This window comes from Salvelinus sp. IW2-2015, linkage group LG32 (genome assembly GCF_002910315.2).
Source record: "Salvelinus sp. IW2-2015 linkage group LG32, ASM291031v2, whole genome shotgun sequence".
Lineage (NCBI taxonomy): Eukaryota > Metazoa > Chordata > Actinopteri > Salmoniformes > Salmonidae > Salvelinus > Salvelinus sp. IW2-2015.
The window spans coordinates 24,473,842-24,501,759 of NC_036871.1; the positions used below are offsets into that span (position 1 = coordinate 24,473,842).

At 42.6% G+C, this 27,918-nt stretch overlaps 1 protein-coding gene across 1 annotated transcript in view; it reads right to left on the reverse strand.

Moving 5' to 3' along the window:
* The window catches only part of si:ch211-241e1.3 (laminin subunit alpha-3), a 77,945-nt gene extending 51,060 nt beyond the window's left edge, over nucleotides 1-26,885 (reverse strand). Inside the window, 10 exon segments of the mRNA XM_070436622.1 lie at nucleotides 4,185-4,284; nucleotides 4,959-5,017; nucleotides 7,337-7,363; nucleotides 7,366-7,476; nucleotides 8,947-9,081; nucleotides 10,590-10,637; nucleotides 10,934-10,984; nucleotides 13,271-13,402; nucleotides 25,283-25,371; nucleotides 26,797-26,885. Of these exon segments, the coding sequence (XP_070292723.1) occupies nucleotides 4,185-4,284; nucleotides 4,959-5,017; nucleotides 7,337-7,363; nucleotides 7,366-7,476; nucleotides 8,947-9,081; nucleotides 10,590-10,637; nucleotides 10,934-10,984; nucleotides 13,271-13,402; nucleotides 25,283-25,334 (715 nt within the window). The 5' untranslated portion in view covers nucleotides 25,335-25,371; nucleotides 26,797-26,885.
* Nucleotides 26,886-27,918: the final 1,033 nt, after the last annotated feature.

Genomic DNA, 27,918 nt, shown 5'->3' on the forward strand with positions numbered 1-27,918 from the left:
GGCTGGGGCTGTTTCTACACTGCACTCACTGGCTGGTTGAGGAGAGGCAGTTCTGTACATGGTAGAATTATGAGGATGGGGGGGGCAGATGTTTTAAGCAGAGAGTCCTCTCCACAATAACCCACAAATAGTACCAGTCAAAAGTTTGGACACACCTACTCATTCAAGGGTTTTTCTTTATTTGTACTATTTTCTACATTGTAGAATCATAGTGAACATCAAAACTAGGAAATAACATATATGGAATCATGTAGTAACCAAAAAAGGTTATATATGTCCTATTTGAGATTCTTCAAAGTAGCCACCCTTTGCCTTGATGACAGCTTTGCACACTATTGGCATTCTCTCAACCAGCTTCACCTGGAATGCTTTTCCAACAGTTTTGAAGGAGTTCCCGCATATGCTGAGCACTTGTTGGCTGCTTTTCCTTCACTCTGCGGTCCAACTCATCCCAAACCATCTCAATTGGGTTGAGGTCGGGTGATTGTGAAGGCCAGGTCATCGGCTGCAGCACTCCATTACTCTCCTTGGTCAAATAGCCCTTACACAGCCTGGAGGTGTGCTGGGCCATTGTCCTGTTGAAAAACAAATGATAGTCCCACTAAGCGCAAACCAGATGGGATGGCGTATCGCTGCAAAATGCTGTGGTAGCCATGCTGGTTAAGAGTGCCTTAAATTCTAAATAAACTCAGCAAAAAAAGAAAAGCCCCTTTTTCAGGACCCTGTCTTTCAAAGATAATTCGTAAAAATCCAAATAACTTCACAGATCTTCATTGTAARGGGTTTAAACACTGTTTCCCATCCTTGTTCAATGAACCATAAACAATAAATGAACATGTACCTGTTGAACGGTTGTTAAGACACTAACAGCTTACAGACGGTAAGAAATTAAGGTCCCAGTTATGAAAACWTAGGACACTAAAGAGGCCTTTCTACTGACTCTGAAAAACACCAAAAGAAAGATGCCCAGGGTCTCTGCTCATCTGCGTGAACGTGCCTTAGGCATGCTGCAAGGAGGCATGAGGGCTGCAAATGTGGCCAGGGCAATAAATTGCAATGGCCATACTGTGAGACGTCTAAGACAGCACTACAGGGAGACAGGATGGACAGCTGATCGTCCTCGCAGTGGCAGACCACGTGTAACAACACCAGCACAGGATCGGTACATCTGAACATCACACCTGCGGGACAGGTACAGGATGGCAACAACAACTGCCCGAGTTACACCAGGAACGCACAATCCGTCCATCAGTGCTCAGACTGTCCGCAATAGGCTGAGAGAGGCTGGACTGAAGGCTTGTAGGCCTGTTGTAAGGCAGGTCCTCACCAGACATCACCGGCAACAACGTCGCCTATGGGCACAAACCCACCGTCCCTGGACCAGACAGGACTGGCAAAAAGTGCTTTTCACTGACGAGTCATGGTTTTGTCTCACCAGAGGTGATGGTCAGATTCGCGTTTATCGTTGAAGGAATGAGCGTTACACCAAGGCCTGTAATCTGGAGCGATTTGGAGGTGGAGGGTCCGTCATGGTCTGGGGGCGGTGTGTCACAACATCATCGGACTCAGCGTATTGTCATTGCAGGCGATCTCAACGCTGTGCGTTACAGGGAAGAGATCCTCCTCCCTCATGTGGTACCCTTCCTGCAGGCTCATCCTGACATGACTATCCAGCATGACAATGCCACCAGCCATACTGCTCGTTCTGTGCGTGATTTCCTGCAAGACAGGAATGTCAGTGTTCTGCCATGGCCAGCGAAGAGCCCAGATCTCAATCCCATTGAGCACGTCTGGGACCTGTTGGATCGGAGGGTGAGGGCCATTCCCCCCAGAAATGTCCGGGAACTTGCAGGTGCCTTGGTGGAAGAGTGGGGTAACATCTCACAGCAAGAACTGGCAAATATGGTGCAGTCCATGAGGAGGAGATGCACAGCAGTACTTAATGCAGCTGGTTAAACCCCAAAGAGATAAAGTAAAATAAATTGTGAAGCAAAAAAAACAAAAAAACATGACATTTACATAAGTATTCAGACCCTTACTCAGTACTTTGTTGAAGCCCCTTTGGCAGCGATTACAGCCTCGAGTCTTCTTGGGTATGACGCTACAAGTTTGGCACACCTGTATTTGGGGAGTTTCTCCCATTCTTCTCTGTAGATCCTCTCAAGCTCTGTCAGGTTGGATGGGGAGCGTCACTGAACAACTATTTTCAGGTCTCTCCAGAGATGTTMGATCGGGTTCAAGTCTGGGCTCTGGCTGGGCGGCTCAAGGACATTCAAACACTTGTCCCGAAGCCACTCATGCGTTGTCTTGGCTGTGTGCTCAGGGTCCTGTTGAAAGGTGAACATTTGCTCCAGTCTGAGGTCCTGAGTGCTCTGGAGCAGTTTTTCATCAAGGATCTCTACTTTTCTCTGTTCATCTTTCCCTCGATCCTGACTAGTCCTCACAGCATGATGGTGCCACCACCATGCTTCACCGTAGGGATGGAGCCAGGTTTTAATCCAGATGTGACGCTTCAAGCCAACGTGTTCAATCTTGGTTTCATCAGACCAGAGAATCTTGTTTCTCATGGTCTGAGAGTCCTTTAGGTGCCTTTTGGCAAACTCCAAGTGGGATGTCATGTGCATTTTACTGAGGAGTGGCTACCATCTGGCCACTCAACCTAATTGGTGGAGTGCTGCAGAGATGGTTCTCCTTCTGGAAGGTTCTCCCATCTCCACAGAGGAACTCTGGAGCTCTGCCAGAATGACCATCAGGTTCTTGGTCACCTCCCCGATTGCTCAGTTTGGCCGGGCGGCCAGCTCTTGGAAGAATCTTGGTGGTTCTAAACTTCTTCCATTTAAGAATGATGGAGGCCACTGTGTTCTTGGGGACCTTCAATGCTGCAGAATGTTTTTGGTATGCTTCCCCGATCTGTGTCTCGATACAATCCTGTCTCGGAGCTCTACGGACAATTCCTTCGACCTCATGGCTTGGTTTTTGCTCTGACATGCACAGGGGTGTGCTTTTCCAAATCATGTCCAATCAATAGAATTTACCACATGTGGTCTCCAATCCTGTCGTAGAAACATCTCAACGATGATCAATGGAAACAGGATGCACCTGAGCTCAATTTTGAGTCTCATAGCAAAGGGTCTGAAAACTTATGTAAATATGTTTTTTTTTTGTTTTAATACATTTGCAAACATTTCTAAAAACCTGTTTTCGCTTTGCCATTATGGGGCACTGTGCGTAGATTGATGAGGAAAATGTTTTATTTGATCCATTTTAGAATAAGGCTGAACACTTTCCGAATGCACTGTATGCCTGCCCATATCACAATCCCACCGCCACCATGGGGCACTATGTTCACAACATTGACATCAGAAAACTGCTCGCCATCTGCCCGGTACAGTTGAAAACAGATTCATCCATGAAGAGCACTCTTCTCCAGCGTGCCAGTGGCCATCGAAGGTGAGCATTCCCCTACTGAAGTCGGTGACGACGCCAAACTGCAGTCAGGTTAAGACCCTGGTGAGGATGACGAGCACGCAGATGAGCATCCCTGAGACAGTTTCTGACAGTTTGTGCAGGAATTCTTCTGTTGTGCAAATCCACAGCTTCATCAGCTGTCCGGAAGGCTGATTTCAGATGAGGAAGTCTTGGGCTGGTGTGGTTACATGTGGTCTGCAGTTGTGCAGCCGGTTGGAGGTACTGCCAAATTCTCTGAAATTACGTTGGAAGCGGCTTATGGTAAGGAAATTAACATTAAATTCTCTGGCAACAGCTCTGGTGGACATTCCTGCAATATGCTTGCCAATTGCACACTTCCTCAAAACTGTGGCATTGTGTTGTGTGACAAAACTGCACATTTTAAAGTGGCCTTTTATTGTCCCCAGCACAAGTTGCACCTATGTAATGATCATGCAGTTTAATCAGCACACCTGTCAGGTGGATGGATTATCTTGGCAAAGGATGTAAACAAATGTGTGCACAAAATTGGAGAGAAATAAGCTTTTTGTGCATATGGAACATATCTGGGATCTTTAATTTCACCTCATGAAACATGTTGCGTTTATATTTTTGTTCAGTGTACATCAGGATGTCATGAAGGCTTCATTTTAAAATGAGTATCTGTTATGAGTGGAGCAGGACAGTATAGCTGCAGAGATACATTAGTCGAGTAAGATCATATGCAGGTCACCCACCTATACAGCCGCTGGGGTTCTCTGTTGCTAGGTTCCAGTGGAGCGGTTTACATGTATCACACAGGGTTCCATCCACATTGGGCAGGCAGCCACAGGAACCCTATATCAGGATGACACACACGTGCAAACACAGATGCACACGCACACAGACAGACACATACCAAAGATCATTTAGATATTTGATTTGGAATTTTAAGACCCCTTGAAGTGTAAAAAAAATAATCTTTTTTTATTTTTTATTAAACAAATGTTTTGGCCTTCCTGCTATCTCTAAGGAGACGGATTGGGGGAGTCCAGGGGGTGTATTACTTGTACATCAAGCTGCCTCACACTACAGAAAGAGGAGATAGGTTCCTGCCCCATGGGCCGTTCTGGCTTAGACAAGCCTACTTACTTACAGCATATTGCGTAAAAAGTAGTAGATATGCTTTTTTTTACGCGGAACAAAACCCTACATTTAAGGTAGAATGTTTCAATAACCATTCACAATGATAGTGATGTTTTCTTTCCAACAAAACATTTCACATAAAGCAACCCCGCCACACCTCTGGAAATCCTGTGTTTCAGAAGCATTGATGCATCTTTTCCCTCTGTAATATTTAAGGAAGTCACTTTTTTTCTTGTAGGTAGTCCCATTACCTCAGCTAATAAAACTATAAAGATTATAAAGAACGAAGAGGCTTAGAGTGGGCCATGTTGGGGGAGGCAAAAAAAACTAAAAGTAAAGTAAGTATTTCTCAGTCAGCCATGTTGTGGGAGTCATAGGTTGCATACCGTTTGTGGATCTGCTGTGGTGACCTCTGACCCTGCTGGGTTACACTGGCTGATAGAGGCTGGAATAGAGGATATAAAAACGTCTTTAAAAACTTCACGCAAATTGTTATTTTATGAAGAGGAAAGACAGCTGTGCTCCACGGAATACATTTACAGAACAGTACTTTGTTGGCAAGGTCACACCAGGGGTGACTGAAGTAACTTATATCCCTAGGCTGGATATGAAAACTATCTCTACAATTATCAATTTTACACATTGTATAAACCACATTGAGAAATGTTTGCCTAATATTTGGTCAAACACCCCCCGTGAAACATAACCATTGAACCATCTCCCGTGGGGATAGCATATCTTAAGACCAGCTCTACCTCCACTTCACAAAGATGGTTTAGGTTACAGGTAGTCAATGGAATTGTTTAGAGAACAGAGCCTGTGGTCTTTTTAAAATGTTATTTAACCTTTATTTAACTAGGCAAGTCAGTAAATAACAAATTCTTATTTACAATGACGGCCTACCTGGCTAAACCCTAACCCGGATGACGCTGAGCCAATTGTGCACCGCCCTATGTGTAAATGTCCGGAATTATTGGATCCCTTGATAAAGATGAGCAAAAACATTGTTTAAAATAAATACAAATACTGAGATTTATTGTATGCAAAACTTTTTTGGTATTATATTCTTCTATACTAATACAATTTCTCAGAGAAAGAGATTTTGTAAGTAATACAAATCTCAAAAAGATGCGGGTAAAAAATATTGGGTCCCGTTTTCAATACTGCAGCACCTTCCTCTTGAGAGGATAACGACATAGACATTCCTTCATAAATAATCTTTCCAGATWCTTGATATCCTTTGTCTGCCCTCTTCAATTCAAACCTCAGGTTTTCAATGATTCTGTGGTCAATTAACTATTTATTTGTGGATTTGGTGTGTGCTTAGGGTTATTGTCTTGCTGGAAGATCCACTTGTGGCCAAGTTTCAGTCCTGGCAGAGGCAACCAGGTTTTGGGCTAAAACGTCCTGGTAGTTAATAAAATTCATGATGCCGTTGACCTTAACGGCCCCACAAAATCAACATTTTGCAATGGCCATATCAGTCTCCATACTTTAAAACCATTGAAAAACAGTCCATAAGTGCAGACAAAGGATATGGAAAGATAAGGTTCTGGAAAGATTCTGTATGGAGGAATGGTCTAAGATCCCTCCCAATGTGTTCAGTGTCATTATCCTCGCAAGGGGAGGGTGCTGGTGTATTGAAAACAGGGGATCCACAGGGATACTGGCCCATGTTTATCCAATGCTTGCCACAGGTGGACCATTCTGGTGGTGGACCATTCTTAATACACACAGAAAACTGTTGAGCGTGAAAAACCTGGCACCTGCCTGGCGCCTACTACCATACTCCGTTCAAAGTCACGTAAATCTTTTGTCTTGCTTGCCCATTCACCCTCTGAATGGAACACATATACAATCTATGTCTCAATTGTATCAAGGCTTAAAAATCCTTCTTTAACCTGTATCCTCCCCTTTATCTACACTGATTGAAGTGGATTTAACAAGTGACATCAATAAGGGATCATAGCTTTCACCTGGATTCATCTGGTCAGTCTACGTCATGGAAAGACCTTGATTCAAGCAGGGGCTCCTAATGTTTTGTACACTGAGTCTATGTCCCCCTCTACTTCTATACTGTCTAAATAAACCCCCAAAATATGAAGGGAGATTTTTTTTTATGTAAATAAATAATCTAGTGAGGTACCCTGAACACTGTGGAAAGCGGAGGCCTGACACAGAACAACGATCACACTGCTGGCCCACCACCCCAGGGCGACACAGACACTGGCCTGATACTGGGTTACACTGGGGTCATAGGAACCCTCCCCAGAACACTGGCAGACTGGGGAGAGAGAGAGGCACAGAGAGAGGGACTGTGAGATGTTTCATGGGAGAATGAGATGACGTATTGTCAAATCAAATGCCTCTAACAGCACAGATCATAGTAAATCTGCAATTTGTATCCTTTAAAGACAGGAATGTGCTCATGTTTTAAATGGATCAAGTCTATATGGGTCGGCTTTGCTTTCAGTGATTTGTTTTGTTCAGACAACTATGGGTAAATCATAAAAATAGAATGACTAGATAAGACAGATTTTTATTTATGTGGGGTAAATCAACATGGGCTTTAAGGGTCATTGTGGGAGAATCAAGGTCTGTAGCTACAGCGTTGAATAGGCTACATTAAGCCCTGTGAGACTAGGCATCAGTTTTTCCATCAGCAGCAGCTAGGTCATGTAAAGGTTGATGTGGGCGAATCAGTGTCTGCAGTGCAATAGCCCTCCCGTGGGTGTGGCCAAAACAAGAGGGTGAAAACACGCACAGGAACAGTCTGGGTATCCATAGTAACGGGGGCACACTGGTCACATTGCTGTCCCACGTAGTTGGCACGGCAACGGCACTGTCTGTTGGGCCCGCAGACTCTGTCAGTCGCACCTGCACCGTCACAACGACACACTGTCACTGTGAAAAGAAGTTGTGGGAAAGAGATGACTGTTTCCATCTACTACAGGTTGATGTGTCAATAATGAAACAAAACAGTTGATTAATCTTGAACTTTTGTGGGGTCATGTTTTGGTGTAAAATTAACTTCCAATAGGTCACATTTTGAGAATGAAAATAGTTGATCTATTTGAGAGGGAGGTCCTCGACCTCAATATATCCAGTGGGGCTGTCATGTCATATCATATTACCACATTACCTCCACTTCACAAAGTAGTTCAGGTTATAGGTATGCCTATGAAATTGTCTAGTGTGCAGAGCCCGTCGACTAAGGGTTACCTGAACATTGGGGAAAGCGGAGGCCTGACCCAGCACAACGATCACACTGCTGGCCCACCACCCAGGGCGACACAGACACTGGCCTGATACTGGGTTACACATGGGGTCATAGGAACCCTCCCCAGAAACACTGGCAGACTGGGGAGAGAGAGAGGCACAGAGAGAGGGACTGTGAGATGTTTCATGGGAGAATGAGATGGCATAGTACTTCAAATCAAAGCTTCCGACGCCACAAATCATACTCAATATACAATATGTATCCTTTAAAGACAGAAATGAGCCCACACTAGATACACTTAGTTTAAATGAGTCAGTGTTGCCTTGTTGATTTAAGTGTATTGGTTAAGATAACCATGGGTCATCCATAGAAATATAATGACTAGATTAGACAGATTCTATTTGTATGGTGTAAATCAGTGTGAATGACAGTGTGGGGCTTTACGGATTATTGTGGGAGAATCAATGTAAGTAGCTCTACAGCGGTGTTTCCCAACTCCGGTCCTCCAGTACCACCAGCAGACGTTTTGGTTGTGGCCCGGACAAAAACACCTGATTCAACTTGTCAAGGGCTTGATGATTAGTTGACTAGTAGAATCAGGTGTGCTTATGGGGCCACAACAAAATATGTACTGTTGGGGGTACTGGAAGACCAGAGTAGGGAAACACTGAAGAGGCTACATTAAGCTCTGTGAGACTACGCATCCGTTTTTCCATCAGCAGCAGCTTGGTCATGTAAAGGTTGATGTGGGCAAATCAGTGTCTGCAGTGCAGTAACCATCCTGTGGTGTAGCCAAAGCAAGAGGGTGAAAAAACGCACAGGAACATTCTGGATATCCATAGTAACCAGGGGCACACTGATCACATTGCCGTCCTATGTAGTTGGCACGGCAACGGCACTGTCCGTTGGGCCGCAGACTCTGTCAGTCACACCTGCGCCGTCACAACGACACACTGTCACTGTGAAAAGAAGTGGTGGGAAAGAGATGACTGTTTCCATCTACTACAGGTTGATGTGTCAATAATGAAACAAAACAGTTGATTTATCTTTTATGGGGTCATGTTTTGCTGTAAAATTTACTTCAAAGAGGTTTTGAGAATGAAAATTGTTGATCTATTTGAGCTGTGGTTTGGTGAGAGGGAACGGTTCCTCACTTTGGCAGTTAGGGAAGGTGTGATGTCCTGGTCGACAGCGGTCACATCGCTGGCCTTCCACCCCTTCACGGCACACGCAGCGCCCTGACGCATCACACAGCTCCAGAACTGATCCACGTCGGTCACACAAACACTCTGAAAATAAAAATATATATAAAAAATAAAAAATACATTATTGMTTGCAGACACACTATCTGAATGTAAATAAACACAGAAGACACATTTCATCACACAACACCAGAAAAGCTAAATTGAGGCTCAATATATAATGGGAAGYGCCACAGGCTTTCCCACCACATGTGCCATTAGCAATGGGCCTTTCTTTAGCACAGTTAAAGATTAAATTCCTTCCCTTAAGGACACTGTGTCACGACTTCCACCGAAGGTGGCTCCTCTCCCTGTTTGGGCGGCGCTCGGCGGTCATCGTCGCCGGTCTACTAGCTGCCACCGATCCCTTAACTTTTTCGTTTGGTTTTGTCTGTCTTGTGTTCACCTGTGTCTAGTTTAGGCTAATCAGTGGGGTATTTAATCTCGCCCTACCCGCTAGGTTTTGTGCGTGATTGTTTGTGTATCTGTCGTTGGTTTGGGTTGCGTTTTGTTTGTTCTGTTAAACAGGCGTTTTCACGGGACTGTTTTCCCGCACGTTAGTTTAGTCAGAGGAGGGTGTTCCTCCGTGTTCGACTGGACTGCGTTCCTGTTTCTTAGTGGCTGCTGTTGTGGTCCCGTGCCTGTTCTGTTGATGGACTTGTAATAAAAAGCCCTTCTTGAAATTCTTACCCTGTGCCTGACTCCACACCCACCTCTCCTAGGGAGAATCTGACACACTGGATGAAAGTCAATTATTTTTGTCGCCCACATTCCCAGACAAACAATAAATATCGGAGACTGAGACAGAGTAAAATACATCCTTTATATCCTTGTTTCAAATAAAAACAAGCTATTTTTCTAATCTGGCATTTTCCCCCAAGTTGATCCCAGCGAGAGAGAAAACAAAGTCAACCGGCAATTTGGGAGGGGACCGTTCATAGATATTAATAGAATGTCTGTTTGTTTCTCCCTGAACCATCCCAGCTGACCCAGTGGCATCATGGGAAGAAGACATGCTGGCTACCATCAGGCAAGAAAGAGCACTTAACCTTCAGAACCCCATTAAAGAAAACATGCTGATATTCCAAAGTCAGGGTTTTGAAATCAGATGAGTACACAGTGCAGTTAGTGTTATCACGCACACGCACACGCACACACCTTTGACACAAAGTAAACCCATTTGGATTGAGTGGTCCCCTAAAAGGTCTAGTAATCCTCTGTTTTATGACCTGTCCTGTCCATATATAACTCAACAACATGGCCCACAGAAAGAGTCTGAGGCAGTGCTCTCTACAAGCAGGACATCTCAAATAGAGAGAGCGTGGGAGGGTGAGAGAGAGAGAGAGAGAGAGAGAGAGAGAGAGAGAGAGAGAGAGAGAGAGAGGGGGAGAGGGAGAGAGAAGGAAAGAGAGAGAGAAAGAGAAAACACAGAGACAGAGATAGATTCTCAGCCTCATTCCCTTAGAGGTGTCAGGAGCCCTACTGCCTTACAGGAGTCAGAGCTGAGGTGCTGTAAAAGCTGTTAGTATAGCGTAGGGTAGTCTAATCACACTCACGTTGACAGCTGGGTGGTCCGAAATAACCAGGAGGGCAGGCAGTGGGCCCTGTGGAGAGAGATGAAAAGAAGGAGGGGGAAGGAGAGGGAGACACAGAGACAGAGTGAGAGAGAGGGGGGTGCAGGGAGGGAGGGAGAAAGAGAGAAGTGTTACACTATAAAGAAGGCAACAAACTAAATCAGATAAACAAGATCATTATCAGAGTGATCAGACTAACATATACCGGTAATGAGAAAACATGGGTAGTTTATGTTTATGTGGTCATGTTTTGTCTTGTTATAAAAGGGTATGTTAGATTATATTACACTGTGGTTACATTATAGTATAATGTGTACAACACTTACCCACTATATGGCCGGCAGGAGATTTAGTGGTGGGCTGGTAGATTGGATATCCTGATTTAAAAGAAAAGCGTAAAATCTATTTCAACACCATGAATATCTACAGTTGTTTGTGTGCTGTSCTCTACCCCAGTAATCTTGTAATCTAATTGGTACGAGGAACAAGCTAAGAGCTAGTAGGAAAGAAATTGTATTGAACACCCCATGAAAATGCAAAATACTGCAACATCATTTTAATCATACTGATTCATAAGCTTTAAGATAAAGACCAAAAAGAAAACCTCCTGGCAAATAGAGATATTATTGATGGATAGCAGCCCACCTCAAACAGAACCTGATTTAGTTACTACCAGGGAGTCTGTCTACTATACATGTTTAGACTGCTCTTGGAGCACTCACAGCCTCCAAAAGATAAAATCCTGCTTTTTTATAATCGCATCCAGTAATAAATCTCTGTACTGTATTAATAAAATGCCAACCCAAATTCTTCATTCCACAATAAATCTTCTGTTTATATGACAAGGGAAAGCTAACCACCTGGGGTCGATTACTCACTCATTAGAATTTCTGTATAAAACCTCTGTATAAAAGTTGACATGAAAGGTTTAGTTAATGATTTGTGTCTACCATAGCTAAATCAACGGGGTAATCAAGATATGTATACAGMCCCTTTTGTTTTTACTGTGGAAGGCATGATTAGACTATGGGGATGAGGAGGGTCGTTGTGGAATGTAGCCAGGACAACATCATGTTTCACTTTCTATGGGATTGGACTGTTCCAGAGAACATCAGTTAAACAGATTCCAGATTTACAATATCAGTAAACAGTGAGGAGTGAGGAACAGAAAGCATCTTCAAGATGACTGTCCTTGTTAATACAGCGACTGTGGAAAGACAGGAGTGGGCATGAAAGTAACATATATTACTCAACTGTGTTTCTAATAAGAAAAATAGACAAGAAAATAGACAAGCTACTTTGGGAGAATAGATAGACAGTACAGTATAACTGCCAAACTCTCTCACAAACACATAGTGTGACACATGGTGATTGCTGTGWCAAGTCCTAAAGTAAGGGCTTGTCAATCATGGCTTTTGGTCTGACAGCATGTGAAGCACGAGGAATGTTTTGAATACACAGTTGAAACATGACTTTATGCATCATCCCGCACTGACACAATGTCTAAAGGTCAATAATCAGAATACGAGAAGAACGAACAACTCAAGCTAAAGACATGCAGGGTGAGGTGTGTCTCTGTTGACATGGTAAGGTGAAGGTCTGACAGAATGGGGAGAGTGTGGTAAAGGATTGGTATTTCATTTCTTCTGCGAGTATGTTGTAGCAGTACTGCAGCCTTTGGATGAGTTGCCTTCACTGTCATTTGTATCAATGTATTTATTGTGTGTTTATATATCCTAAAATGTAAATTCATTATTACATGCAAATCCAGTTAATTGATATTTTCCAATCAACTCAACCTTTACCTGTTTGTGTGAATGTACAGTATTTCAACTCTGTAATTACAACATTCCTTGTGCTTCTCATGGTGTCAGACCAAAATCCATGATTGACAAGCCCTTATTTAAAGGACGTCGCCACATAGAATGTAGAATGTCCCTTTAATTGTCAGTTGACTACTTGTGAGCCTTTCTAATTAGCTAATTGCACACACCTGTGGCTTCCTGCTTCAAGTGCTCAATTTCTTTAAAAATGGAGGATGATGTTCAGTGTGAGGAGGACTGCTGGTATGGCATGAAAGTTTGAATAAAAATAGCCTATCACCATCTGTCTCGTCAATGTGAGAGGGCATCGGCCAGCTCCCTCACACAGCTCCACAGAAAACATATCCTGCATACTTGTGTTTTTTTTCTTTAGATCTGGGAATGTTGATCCAAAACATTAAGTMATTCGACAAAAATTCTTAATTCTTACATGTTATGTAGGAATGAKGTCAATTAGCCTTCTTCAGATCCCAACTCCTCACTACATTCTACATGGGCTCTTACTGTATAGTAAAGCTTCCTCTGAGGTCAAAAGCAGGACATCCTCAATTAAGAGCTTCTGAAGGAGTTTCCTCCCTCATCCTGGGTCCAAATATAAACCAAGCTAGGGCAGGGCTATATTATACGCCTTCTTATTTGTTATTCATTCATACGGTTGTTCATTCTCCCACTGGTCATTCAGTCATTTATTTGTTGTTCGTTGGTTAATTTGTCCGTCTGTCCCTCCATCCATCCATTCATTCAGTCAATAATTTCCTCTGCGTACAACATATTTCCCATCCTAATAATTGCTTTATACAAGTAATTGGTACATCTTAGAAATGAGGAGAGTTTACGTACTGATGCACTGCGGGAAGCCATAGTAACCATCTGCACAGCGTTCACAGTTGTTTCCCGTGAATTCTGCCCGGCATCGGCAGCGTCCTGTCCCCATCTCACAAGCAGCAGTCGTCCTGGCATCACACCTGCAGGCTGTAGTCACACCACACACACACACACACACACACACACACACACAGAAACTTCAGTCATGGGAAAAGACTGCACTTGCTGCTTGTGACATACAGTGCATTCGGAAAGTATCCATACCCCTTCGCTTTTTCCACATTTTATTACATTACAGCCTTATTCTAAAATTGATTTTAAAAATTTAAAAAAATCCCATCAATCTACACACAATACCCCGTAATGACAAAGCAAAAACAGGGTTAGACATTTTTTTTAAATGTATTACAATTTTTAAACTGAAATATCACATTTACATAAGTATTCAGACACTTTACTCAGTACTGTGTTGAAGCACCTTTGGCAGTGATTACAGTCTCGAGTCTTCTTGGGTAAGACACTAAAAGCTTGGCACACCTGTATTTGGGGAGTTTCTCCCATTCTTCTCTGCAGATCCTCTGAAGCTCTGTCAGCTTGGAAGGGGAGCATCACTACACAGCTATTTTCAGGTCTCTCCGGAGATGTTAGATCGGGTTCAAGTCCAGGCTCTGGCTGGGCGACTCAAGAACATTCAGAGACTTGTCCCGAAGCCACTACTGCGTTGTCTTGGTTGTGTGCTTAGGGCCGTTGTACTGTTGGAAGGTGAACCTTYGATCCAGTCTGAGGTCCTGAGCACTCTGGAGCAGGTTTTCATGAAGGATCTCTCAGTACTTTGCTCCGTTCATCTTTCCCCTCGATCCTGACAAGTCTTCCAGTCCCGTCCGCTGAAAAACATCCCCACCATGCTTCACCGTAGGGATGCTGCCAGGTTTTCTCCAGACGTGACTCTTGGCATTCAGGCTGGAGATGGTTGTCCTTCTGGAAGATTCTCCCATCTCCACAGAGGAACTCTGGAGCTCTGTCAGAGTGGCCATCGGGTTTTTGGTCAMCTCCCTGACCAAGGCCCTTCTCCCCCGATTGCTCAGTTTGGCTGGGTGGCCAGCTCTAGAGTCTTGGTGGTTCCAAACTTCTTCCATTTACGAATGATGAAGGCCACTGTGTTCTTGGGGACCTTCAATGTGTTCTTGGGTACCCTTCCCCAGATCTGTTCCTCGACACAATCCTGTCTCGGAGCTCATTCCTTCGACCTCATGGCTTGGTTTTTGCTCTGACATGCACTGTCAACCATGGGACCTTATATAGACAGGTGTGTGCCTTCCAAATCAATCAATTGAATTTACCACAGGTGGACTCCAATCAAGTTGTAGAAACATCTCAAGGATAATCAGGATGCACCTGATCTCAATTTCTAGTCTCATAGCAAAGGGTCTAAATACTTATGTAAATATCTGTTTTAAATGTTTTATTCATTTGGAAAAATGTCCAAAACTTGTTTTCGCTTTTTCATTATGGGGTATTGTGTGTAGATTGATGAGGAATAAGAATAAGGCTGTAACATAACAAAATGTGGAAAARGGGAAGGAGTCTGAATACTTTCCGAATGCACTGTATACGACAACAATCAAAGAAAATTATGATGGAACTAACAAGCTTTCACAGTCTGTGTTTTCCCAAGAAAACACGTTCCGCTGTTGAGCTCACTTAAGGGCTTAGAAGTATTTCCTATACATGCAATGCATTAGTTTCTCATCCAGACTGACATCAGAATGGAAATTAAATGAACATACTATGTGGGCATAAACAGTACAGTGACGTCAGGATTGTGTTTTATCAATCTCCTGCTAAATTGTTCCTCAGTCAACGGACAATAAACACTCCAGGCTTGGAGTTGCCGTCTCCGCCCGCTGGGGCAGTGGGCAGTGGGCTCTATCCAGCTTCGGGGTGATGGAACGATGGCGGGCACCCAGCACATCCGCAAAGAATTCTGACATGAACTTAACTGAGTCCCCTCCTTCACGTTTCTCTGGTATACCAACAACACGAAGATTGCAATGGCGAGAATGGAATTCCCGGTCATCGGTCTTGTCAATCAGCTTTTGGTTTTCGGAGCTCAGACAGGCAACCGTTTTCTCAAGTGCTACTCTGCGGTCACTGTAGTCACACAGGTCATGTTCAAAGCCATCAATTCGGCGGCCTTGTTCATCCGCAGCGGCTCGGACACCATCTAGGACGGCGGAGAACTGGGCCAGAGCAGCATCGATGGCAGTTTTGAGCTGAGTGGCAATGGTAGCTGTAATTTCCGAGACCAGAACCGTACGGAGGTTCTGAAGATCTCTGGGGAGTGTGACCGCATGAGGCTCTGTAACAGTTGGACTGGAGTCGGCGCCATTACCATTCACATTTGCCATCGCAGTTGAAACGTTAGTTACAGGTCTTCTGCTCCTCAGGTTGTGTGACATTTTAATCAAAAAGGTAACTTACGAACTCATCAATTAAATATGATATGTAAGAGAGTGGAATGCAAATGACAAATTTGGCAAAATTAACTAATGGGTAGGAGCCTTATCCACGAGCTTTTTCTCCATTCACATGCTGAACCGGAACTCCAAGAATGATATTTTTTCTGATCATAACCTAGGCCTACGTCATACAGTGGCAACAACACAGTGGATTCCAATGCAGATATTCATGCATATTTGGTACATCATGTGTGAATTTCATAAGGGCTTGTGATTCGTGATCTGTGTAATACATAATATTTGTCAATGCAGCATATATACTGCGTACTGTAGCTGTCAGAAGTCATAATCTTCCTAGGTCGGTAGATGAAAGATGCGTCACATCCCGTTTTCTAAGTCTAGAACCCAGAGAATAAATACAGCCCTCCTATTTTAAAATTGAAGTTTCTGTCCTCAAGTCTTTCCTACWCCACCTCTGTTAAATGTTGGATCAGGATGAAAGGGGGGATGGAGGGAGGGGGAGAGGTAAAGGCCTGGGTTATTCTGGAGTGAAGTAACAAGACCAACAGTAAAACTGTGTTCCCATAGTCACCGTGTTAGAACTCCTCTGCATCTAAAACCTCAGATGAGAAGACATTCATATGAATCTTACGTTTTAGTATATTGTTCTCATATTCAATCAAATACTGTAACTTCAAGGAAAACAATGATGTTTCAATTTGAGAATGTAAACACTAGCCTATGTGACCATTTGAAATGCAGATCCATCATAATTATGAAGGGAACATGTCATACAACAGGCAAATTAATGTGGTACTGGAGTAACCCATGTACTGTAGTAATCCATGTACAGCTGTCGTAGCCCAACTAATAATAGTAAATTAATGACAGTAACAGGTTGACATGTGGCTTGTGATCCCTTGAAAGCACAACAGAGATCAACAGGGTTAATTCATGTTGATAGATGCCTCCCCAGAGTTACAGCAGGCTTTACTAAAGCAATACAGCATTTTGAGATTATTCGAGAAATCAGGAGATATGGTTTACCAGGTAACCCATTTGAACACCTGAAAAACATTCAACAATAAAACGAAATATATATTTTTTATAGCCTAAACTGTATCTTTGTTCATCTAAAAAGGTGAGAATTAGTTCACTATAAAGTAGGAATAGGGCCATAGATTATCCTAGAAAACCACCCCAACTGTGTGACAAATGACAGAAGCAGTTTTTGGCTGTACCAGCACAGCAGATACCATCTCTTGTAAAAAGCCCTACGGACCTTGTTAGAGAATAGAAGTAATGTGTGCAGTGAAGGTAATTTGGTATTTGTCAGGATACATATTTTTTGTTCATTCAAGTAAGAAGAACCYGTGTGGGCTTCTTGGAGAAAAAAGGCAATTATTATATAGAACAGAATGTATGGAAGGCAATATAATTTTCTTGCTGAATTATGACTAACTACAAAACAAATTGCTCTTGTCTATGTTTATGTGAACAAGCGAAACACTTATAATTTGACAATCAATAATTTGAACACTGGTTGACTAAGATAGAGGCCTCTTCCAAACCATCATGACGGTCCATTTGATATACAGTTGAAGTCGGAATTTTACATTCGCTTAGTCATTAAAACTCGTTTCTCAACCACTCCACAAATTTCTTGTTAACAAACTATAGTTTTGGCAAGTTGGTTAGGACATCTACTTTGTGCATGACACAAGTCATTTTTCCAACAATTGTTTACAGACAGATTATTTCACTTATAATTCACTGTATCACAATTCCAGTTGGTCAGAAGTTTACATACACTAAGTTGACTGTGCCTTTAAACTGCTTGGAAAATTCCAGAAAATTATGTCATGGCTTTAGAAGCTTCTGATAGGTTAACTGACATAATTTGAGTCAATTGGAGGTGTACCTGTGGATGTATTTCAAGGCCTACCTTCAAACTCAGTACCTCTTTTCTTGACATCATGGGAAAATCAAAAGAAATCAGCCAAGACCTCAGAAAATAAATTGTACACCTCTACAAGTCTGGTTCATCCTTCACCCAGCACTTTCCAAATGCCTGAACGTACCACGTTCATCTGTACAAACATGGGTACGCAAGTATAAGCACCATGGGACCACACAGCCGTCATACCGCTCTGGAAGGAGACGCGTTCTGTCTCCTAGAGATGAATGTACTTTGGTGCGAAAAGTGCAAATCAATCCCAGAACAACAGCAAAGGACCTTGTGAAGATGCTGGAGGAAACAGGTACAAAAGTATCTATATCCACAGTAAAACGAGTTGACATAACCTGAAAGGCCGCTCAGCAAGGAAGAAGCCACTGCTCCAAAACCGCCATAAAAAAGCCAGACTATGGTTTCCAACTGCACATTGGGAAAAATATCATACTTTTTGGAGAAATGTCCTCTGGTCTGATGAAACAAAAATAGAACTGTTTGGCCATAATGACCATCATTATGTTTGGAGGAAAAAGGGGAGGCTTGCAAGCCGAAGAACACCATCCCAACCGTGAAGCATGGGGGTGGCAGCATCATGTTGTGGGGGTGCTTTGCTGCAGGAGGGACTGGTGCACTTAATAAAATAGATGGCATCATGAAGCAGGAAAATTATGTGGATACATTGAAGCAAAATCTCAAGACATTAGACAGGAAGTTAAAGCTTGGTCGCAAATGGACAATGACCCCAAGCATACTTCCAAAGTTGTGGCAAAATGGCTTAAGGACAACAAAGTCAAGGTATTGGAGTGGCCATCACAAAGCCCTGACCCCAATCCTATAGAAAATGTGTGGGCGGAACTGAAAATGCGTGTGCGAGCAAGGAGGCCTACAAACCTAACTCAGTTACACCAGCTCTGTCAGGAGGAATGGGCCAAAATTCACCCAACTTATTGTGGGAAGCTTGTGGAAAGCTACCCGAAATGTTTTACCCAAGTTAAACAATTTAAAGGCAATGCTAGCAAATACTAATTGAGTGTACGTAAACTTCTGACCCACTGGGAATGTGGTGAAAGAAATTAAAGCCGAAATAAATTCTCTCTACTATTATTCTGACATTTCACATTCTTAAAATAAAGTGGTGATCCTAACTGGCTTAAGACAGGGAATTTTTACTAGGATTAAATGTCAGGAATTGTGAAAAACTGAGTTTAAATGTATTTGGCTAAGGTGTATGTAAACTTCCGACTTCAACTGTATATATGTCACTCCCTTTGGTTTCTTCCCCAGTCGTCATTGTTCCTGTATCTGTCATGTCGGGACGCTGTTTGTGTTTCTTGTTTTGTTCATTTATTTATTAAATGTATTCACTCCCTGAACTTGCTTCCCGACTCTCAGCGTACATCGTTACAGAATTACGACTCAACAAATGGAAACATCAGGGACAGTTTTTTGTTTTGTTTTGTTTTTGTGTTGGGGGTGATGTCGGGTCCGGGTGTTGGACACGATGCTACCTGGGAGGCCTCAGCCGGTTTGTAGGCTCCCATGTCTCAGCGTGTTCGATAGGCTCCCATGCTGAAGCTGGGTGAACAGATTCCTGTGCCTCTGCCGAGGCAACAGGGGAAGTCTCAKCCAGCTCATCGGGTTCACTCCTCAGCCGGTTCATCAGGTTTCTGCGCCTCAACAGAGGAGACCAGTCCGCTCCGGATCCCCAGGATCGTCCCTGGGGTTGGCGTCCTGTGGCTGGAGCCGAACGCGCCGGAGAGGGGGTACTGTCACGTATGCTCTCTCTCCGGTGTTCTAGGTCATCATGCTCCTGCGCCTCAGCCAGTTCGATAGGTTCCCGCGCCTTAGCAGAGGTGACCGGTCCGCTCCTGATCCCCGGGATCATCATCTTGGTGCATAATGACACTCACCTGGACTCCATCACCTCCTTGATTACCTGCCCTGTATATGTCACTCCCTTCGGTTTCTTCCCCAGTCGTCATTGTTCCTGTATCTGTCATGTCAGTGCGCTGTTTGTGTTTCTTGTTTTGTTCATTTATTTATTAAATGTATTCACTCCCTGAACTTGCTTCCCGACTCTCAGCGTACATCGTTACAGGAGGTCCTTTTTATTTGGCTAGATGGATAACGTAGTAATGCATGGCTACAATTCTAGGCTTTTGCAGAGCTTTACTCTGTTTTTTTTCTTTACTTTCATCTAGATACTTACTGAAGGACTTTTCACCACTTTATTACGCCCTATTGATCAGTCGTACATCTACAGACACTCGGCCCCTTTTATTTTTTGTAACAGGGTAACATACTGTGGGACACTTATTTGCCCATCCTTAAGACACATTGTACGTGTTGCACTGATTGAAGACTCACTCCCTGAGTCAGGACAGTTCCGTTTCACTGTTATGGGGTGTTTGTTTTGGTTATCTGTTGACCTACTTTACCATTTTGTGAATGCCTTTTCAAATATATTTCACGACTGGTGCTACGGAGCCTCTCCGCGTTAGGATAGGAAGGTTTTCTGTGCACCGACGCTGCGCTGTTTCTATTCGCTGGGGAGGGGAGGGGGAGTGACATTTTCGGTCCAAATGTATTCTATAAAAAAATATATATTTCCCTAAGCTTAGTTTTCTCTTGTCTTTGCAAATGCTTGGTCTGTTTTCACACCTTTTTCATTTCAATATTTTAGAACGCTAACAACACTAATAATAGTACTACCGGTAGGCTTAATCCTATAAAGCTTTTATCTTGGAAAACTAAGGCAATGAACAATCCTGTCATGAGGTCTAGGGTCTTCTCTCATTTGAAAAAGCTAAAAGCAGATGTGGTATTTTTACAAGAGACCCATTTACGCATTAAAGATCACTCAAGGCTGCAAAACTCCAGGTTTAGTCAGGTTTTCCATTCAGACTAACTCCAAAGCCAGAGGGGTTGCAATTTTSRTTAGTAAAATAATACATTTCTCTACTACTAATGTTATTTCAGACAGTAATKGGAGATATTTAATCATAACTGGCACCATTTGGCACACACCTGTATTATTGGTCTATGTATATGCTCCTAATTTTGATGATGTTKAATTTGCCAATGGGTTGCTGAGGAAAATCACTTCTCTGAACACCCATCTTTTGATATTTGTCGGGGATCTGAATTGTGTTATTAGCCCRGCTTTAGACCGCTCCAACCACAGAACTATGTTCTATGTCTCCTTCTATGTCAAAGTCCGTCTCAGATTTTATGGTTCAGAATGGGTGTACAGATCCCTGGAGATGTCAGAATCCCCAGGCAAGAGAGTATTCTTTCTTTTCACATGTACACCATTCTTTTTCTCGTATTGAATATTTCTTTATTGATCATAAGTTACTTCCAAATGTCACCTCTTCTGAATATTTACCCGTTGTAATTTCTGACTATGGACCTTTAGCCCACGACAGACTCGTACTCCTCTCTGGAGATGAAATTCTCTTCTGTCTGATGCAGACTTCTGTAACGTTATCTCCACTTCTATTGATCATTTCCTTTTTTCAAATCAGACAAGCTCAACCTCTCATTCTCCCTTAATTGGAATCACTTAAGGCCTATCTTAGAGGAGAAATGATTTCTTATTCTTCTAATTTAAACAAAACTCAGAAAGCTAAACTAGAAGAACTCTTAAGCCATCCTTGACTCAGACCATCAGTATGCCCTGATGCCATCCCCAGAGCTATATAAGCAACGCTTGAACTTACAATATGAATTCGATCTCTTGTCCACTACAGATGCAAAACGGTTACTATTGCATTCACGTGGTACCTACTATGAACATGGCGACAGGGCAAGTAGTCTGCTTGTACACCAGTTAAAACACAGTTTACCCATCTGATTCCCAAAATTAATGATTCCTCTCATAGCTTGATTTCTGAMCCTATGGGGATCAATGACACCTTCAAATCTTTCTATTCCTTTCTATTTCCATCAGATACTGCCACTATGATTACATTTTGGGTGAACTGGAGACTCCCACAGTTGAGGCTGAAACTGCAGATGACCTTGATTCTCCTCTCAGCTTTCAGTCTATCAAGTCAATGCAGAGCAGCAAGGCTCCAGGGCCTGATGGGTTTCCAACTGAGTTCTTTAAGAAATTCTATACCAAGTTAGCCCCTTTACTTTTATCTATGTATAATGAATCACTTGAACGTGGCTCGTTGCCACCTACCCTAACACAGGCTTGGTTTACAACTACTGAGCACTGGTTTACATATGCTCGGCAGAATGAGTGACTAATTGGTCGAGGTAGTATCGAATGAGGAAAACAGCAATTGTCCCTAACATGTCACCATATACAATAACATGTCTTCATATACTATACAATGGGAGTCCAAAGGAGTTCAGTATAAATGATCCCCATTGTCTTTGTAAGCTATGAGCAGGTAAAACRATATCTATGGATTTTCTATCACGTTAAATCATTCATTTGTAAATAATTTGTTACAGGTTTCAATATCAGCCAACGGAACAGGTTACAGTTTGCAACAGCACAGTGAGTGGCGAATGAGCATTGACCTTAATTGAGTTTGTGGCTTCTATGGTTTTCTAAGCACTGAGGGCAACCATTTTAATTCCATCACCTCTCAAAGCCCAATCACAACGTGCAGCTATTTATGTGGYGAGGAGGAACAACGACATACTATGCTAGCAATGTAAACAAGTGTGGCACTGAATTTAGCAACAATACAAGTGGCTAGTGCTAGTGGTTGGTGCGTGTGTGTGTGTGCCTGTCAGAAACAACACCAAAGTCTATGTTCCATTTTGGTCTTACGTATTAGTCATAGGTCAAAAAGCAAGCTACACTAGCCATTTACTAAACATTAATTATGTTAATTAACCCCAACTATTTGATATACAGTACCAGTCAAAAGTTTGGACACCTACTCATTCATGGGTTTYTCTTTATTTTTACTATTTTCTACATCGTAGAACAATAGYGAAGACATCAAAACTAGGAAATAACACATATGGAATCATGTAGTAACCAAAAATATATTTTATATCTGAGATTCTTCAAAGTAGCCACCCTTTGCCTTGATGACAGCTTTGCACACTCTTGGCATTCTCTCAACCAGCTTCACCTGTAATGCTTTTCCAAATGTCTTGAAGAAGTTCGCTCATATGCTGAGCACTTGTTGGCTGCTTTTCCTTCACTCTGCGGTCAACTCATCGCAAACCATCTCAATTAGGTTGAGGTCGGGTGATTGTGGAGGCCAGGTCATCTGATGCAGCACCATCACTCTCCTTCTTGGTCAAACAGCCCTTACACAGCCTGGAAGTGTGTTGGGTCATTGTCCTGTTGAAAAACAAATGATACTCCCACTAACTGCAAACCAGATGGGATGGCGTATCGCTGCAGAATGCTGTGTTAGCCATGCTGGTTAAGTGTGCCTTGAATTCTAAATAAATCACCAACAGTGTCACCAGCAAAGCACCCCCACACCATCACACCACCTCCATGCTTTACGGTTGGAACCACACATGCTGAGATCATCTGTTCACCTACTCTGCGTCTCACAAAGACACGGCGGTTGGAACCAAAAATCTCAAATTTGGACTCATTAGACCAGACATGGGCAAACTACGGCCCGCGGGCCACATACGGCCCGTTAGGCTTTTTAATCCGGCCCGCCGAATTTGTCCAAATTATAGTAAAAACCTCATTTTTTTCCCCTTTCCCTGCAATGCCCACGTTTCCCCAATAGATGGCGCACTCAAAACACATTGACCGTTGTTGGAGTGGCGCGTATTTCTCTTTATTTCACTTTAATTTTCACTTCGTTTCACGTCACCATTAAGCCCTTCTGTGAAAATGAGCGGACCAAAGAGAAGGAAAGTGGACAGCGAATGCCGAGTGTTTAATAAGGAGTGGACAACAAAATACTTCTTCACTGAAGTCCGATCACGCTGTTATGTCTGATATGCCAGACAGCTGTTGCGGTTTTCAAAGAGTCAATATCAGCCGTCCTTTGCACGAAGCATGCAAACTATGCTAGCAAGCAGTCAACACAATAACGGCGGCTACTGCTCAGAGGTTGGCAGCTAATTTACAGAGTCAACAGAAGCTTTACAGTAGCTTTATTAACACGCCGCACATCGCTCTTAATTTAAATTTAAATTTTCAGCTGCAGGTAGGATATTTAATACAGCCTATGTCTGTGTGCTTGCAACGATTACACGTGTACTGTTTGCGCGTGAAGGCGAGGGCGTCGTGGCGAGTTTGTAGAGCGCGCGGTCAGGACAATCCATCCATGATTTTGCGGAGTTTAACACAAGTAGATATTTTGAGCTGAGTATTTCGTTGTGTAATAATATGTTTTGAATGTTGAAAGTGATTCCATTTTTCAATAAATGTTGATTTCTTTAACTTTGCACCTTCGATTGAAACTTATTAAAAACAGACGCAATCTTGATAAATCACAGTGCGTATGTTTTTTTAATCTATTTACATTTCCTCATCCCGGTATCTGCGAAATAGTATGTAAATGCCATATCTTGCATATTCCTTGAGACAAATTTATTAACTGATAAGGGCTATTTTCACATTTGAAAGACAGTTAATAATTGGGTTGTAGTGTTCTTACTGTGCTATGAGGTTTGCACACACTAATTTAATGCTTTAGTATATCCGGCCCAAACACTCCCTCCAAATGCTCCTGGCCCGGCCCTCTGTCACAATTTTAGAACCCATTGTGGCCGCGAGTCAAAAGTTTGCCCACCCCTGCATTAGACCAAAGGACAGATTTACACCAGCCTAATGTCATTGCTTGGTTGCAAGTCTCGTCTTCTATTGGTGTCAATTTGACCACGAAGGCTTGATTCACGCAGTCTCTCTGAACAGTTGATGTTGAGATGTGTCTATTACTTGAACTCTGTAATCTTTTATTTGGGCTGCAATCTGAGGTGCAGTAACTCTAATGAACTTATCCTCTGCAGCAGAGGTAACTCTGAGTCTTCATTTCCTGTGCGGTCCTCATGAGAGCCAGTTTCATCATAGCGCTTGATGGTTTTTGCGACTGCACTTGAAGAAACGTTCAAAGTTCTTGACATTTTCTGGATTGACTGACCTTCATGTCTTAAAGTAATAATGGACTGTCGCTATGTTCTGTATACCACCCCTACCTTGTCAACAACATAACTGATTGGCTCAAACACATTAAGAAGGAAAGAAATTCCACAAATGAACTTTAACAAGGCACACCTGTTAATTGAAATGCATTCCAGGTGACTACCTCATGAAGCTGGTTGAGAGAATGTCAAGATGTGCAAAGCTGTCATCAAGGCAAAGGGTGGCTACTTCGAAAATCTCAAATATAAAAATATTTGATTTGTTTAACTCTTGATACTACATGATTCCATAGTGTTATTCAAGGTTTTGATGTCTTCACTATTATTCTACAATGTAGAAATTGTAAAAATAAAGAAAAACCCTTGAATAAGTAGGTGTGTCCAAACTTTTGACTGGTACTGTACTGCAACTAAATGTGATACGTTCACATCATTAGGCACCTAGGAAAAAAGGAAGACACTACGGCCATAGAGAAAGGAAAAACTGAGAAATACAGTTTGAAGAGAAGGAAGGGTCTCACTCACGTATACAGCCACTGTGAGACTGTGGAGGTACCCATGGGTCTGTAGAATCCATCAGCACAAAGCTCACAGTTCACCCCCGCCGTGTTGTGCTAGTATAGGGAAATAGACACAGATATCAGACAAACACACACACATCCTGTCCTGCTTTGTTTTGGAGGGCAACTAAGTTCTCTCTAAAGCAAGAAAGACAAACCAGCAAAACTGTTTTCTAAAACTATAGATAAATGTTTGTATCAAGCACACCTTAYAGTTGCTAATCTATCTGTTTGCATTTGAGACATGATCTTCTTTCACACTGAGTGTGCATGCAGTGTAGATGGCTTGTTTTAACATGCTTCCTGCAAGGGTATTTTAGTCCCAAATGATAATAGTGCATCTCATAATTGTTTTTGAGAAACATTACTTTGTMWTGGGAGATTTAGTCAAAATGAGCTGGCTGACATCTTGTTTGATTTGGAAGACATGCCAACTTTTGCACAGAGAGGGATTTATCTTCATGCCGTTTGCACAAGGAGTTTAATACAGAGAATATCCACCGTGTGTACATTGACTTAAAACTGATCCTTGCTTATTGAAATTTCCATTACAGACCTCCATGCCTGCTCGTAGATCTGGGTCATGTTCATTAGGGCACAACATAGCAAAACGTTTTCCAAYGGTACAGAAAAGATCTGTGTTTTTTATTGGACAAATGCTGCTAACAGATCTGTACCACTTCCTGTTGAACACGGAACGAGAGAGAGCTCGATTTGTTGTTTTGGAAAGTTTTTTGTTTTGGGAAGTTTTAAAAGTCTATTGAAAAAGTTTGGTTACTAGCTAGCTACCTTTCGAGTCTGGATCCCGTAACGCGGTTGGCATCATGCTAGCTAGCTGCCTATCAAGCTAGCAAGGTTTTCATGAGGGGTTGAACGCAGCCCGGGAYGCGGTTAGCCATTGTGGCTGGGACCATGAATTGTCCCGGGCTTGTGGCTGTCTAGACCCCTGCTGTTTGTTGTTGTGACCTACTTGTTGTGTGTATGTACTGACATGTATGTGTAACTGATAGATGCACACACACTACACGTTAATGTTTTTAAATGTATGTAAATTGTAAACTATTTTGTCTGTAATGTCTTTTTCGTTTAATGTCGGACCACAGTAAGACTAGCTGTCGCCTTTGGCGTCGGGTAATGGGGATCCTAATAAATCATATCAAATGGAAGTAGTGCCTAGTTTCACTCCATTCACTTCTGTTTTGTKCCTACTGAACACTACCCCTGTTCTCATTCTAGTGTAGGCATACTCCCGGTTCATCTTAAAGAGCACCCACATGCATGCTATACATACCATACAGAATGCCAAATTACAATGTTGCATGTCACGCATAAAATCCAAAAGATGGACATATATTGATGAGGATATCAAAATATAGTCTATGGCGCTTATCTCTCATGCGCGCGCACACACACACACACACACACACACACACACACACACACACACGAATCTATTCGGACTTGAAACGGGCTTCATACCTGGCAGTTGATGCACACTCCTCCGCCGTTGTAACTGCCGAAGGTGTCTAAACTTGCTGTCCTCTGCTCCACCTCTGGGTCATAATAACACTCAGTGGCATGTGAATGGCACTGGCAGGCTGTGGGAAAAAACAGAAACAGACACAAACACACAAATCAGAGACACACACGAAACAGACACACAGACAGGTAAGAGTCAGTACTGTATTGTATATTATATATAGAGTTACTATCCGTTACTATCCGTTCCAAAAAGTGCAACTATAAAGTCTATCAAGCTCAAAACGATTTGTTTTAATGTCATATAAAGCGGTTTCTTTTTTTAAACAATCTTTATTAAGAGCTGTCATTTTATTGTGAGGAACTGCWGTTTTATCAGACTGTTTCTGTTTTGTTCTCTGTTATGTGAGGCTTTTTAACAGGACTGTACTTCCTCTAATTTCTCCTGTAAAACCCCCTCCTAAATCTGCCTGGTTAATGTTTATGAATGGTTAGGGTGCATTTGTAATACATGAGTGTACTGATTGAATTACAGACTTCTCCCTTGCTATCTCTCTTTCGCTCTCTCTTGTTCTGCGGTTGTAGAGTTGCAGGGTCAAGTTTCAGCATCTCCGACTCAGGATCTTGTCAACAGGCCAAGGCAATTTGGAACCAGCTGGCATTGGGACTGACTGGCTGGCTGTATAGAGTACAGCAGTAGTGGCGCTGGGCTAGCTACAGTAGACTGCATACAGTGCAGTTCATCACCACATACCACATGAGTAACGCCCTCAACAGATTGCTGAGGACTCTTCCTAGTTCCAACACCATATCMGGGCATTTAGCACTGAAGCTAACGGTAGAAGAGATGGTGGGAGAATCATAAARATAAGATRTTGCTACCATGGAAAGGAAAAATACATGTATATTAGTGGAATTAACTCTTTAGAAATATCACCAGTTTACCTATTTGCTTATGGCCTTGCCTACACCTAGCAACTTGTTTTTTAAATTATATGAGCAAAAAATATTATTTTATTTGGACGGCAAGCCGACAAAATTAAAACGCCTACTTATAACATGAATATGAGATTGGAGGACAGAAATTATTAAATATTAAAGTATTAGACCTCTCACTAAAGG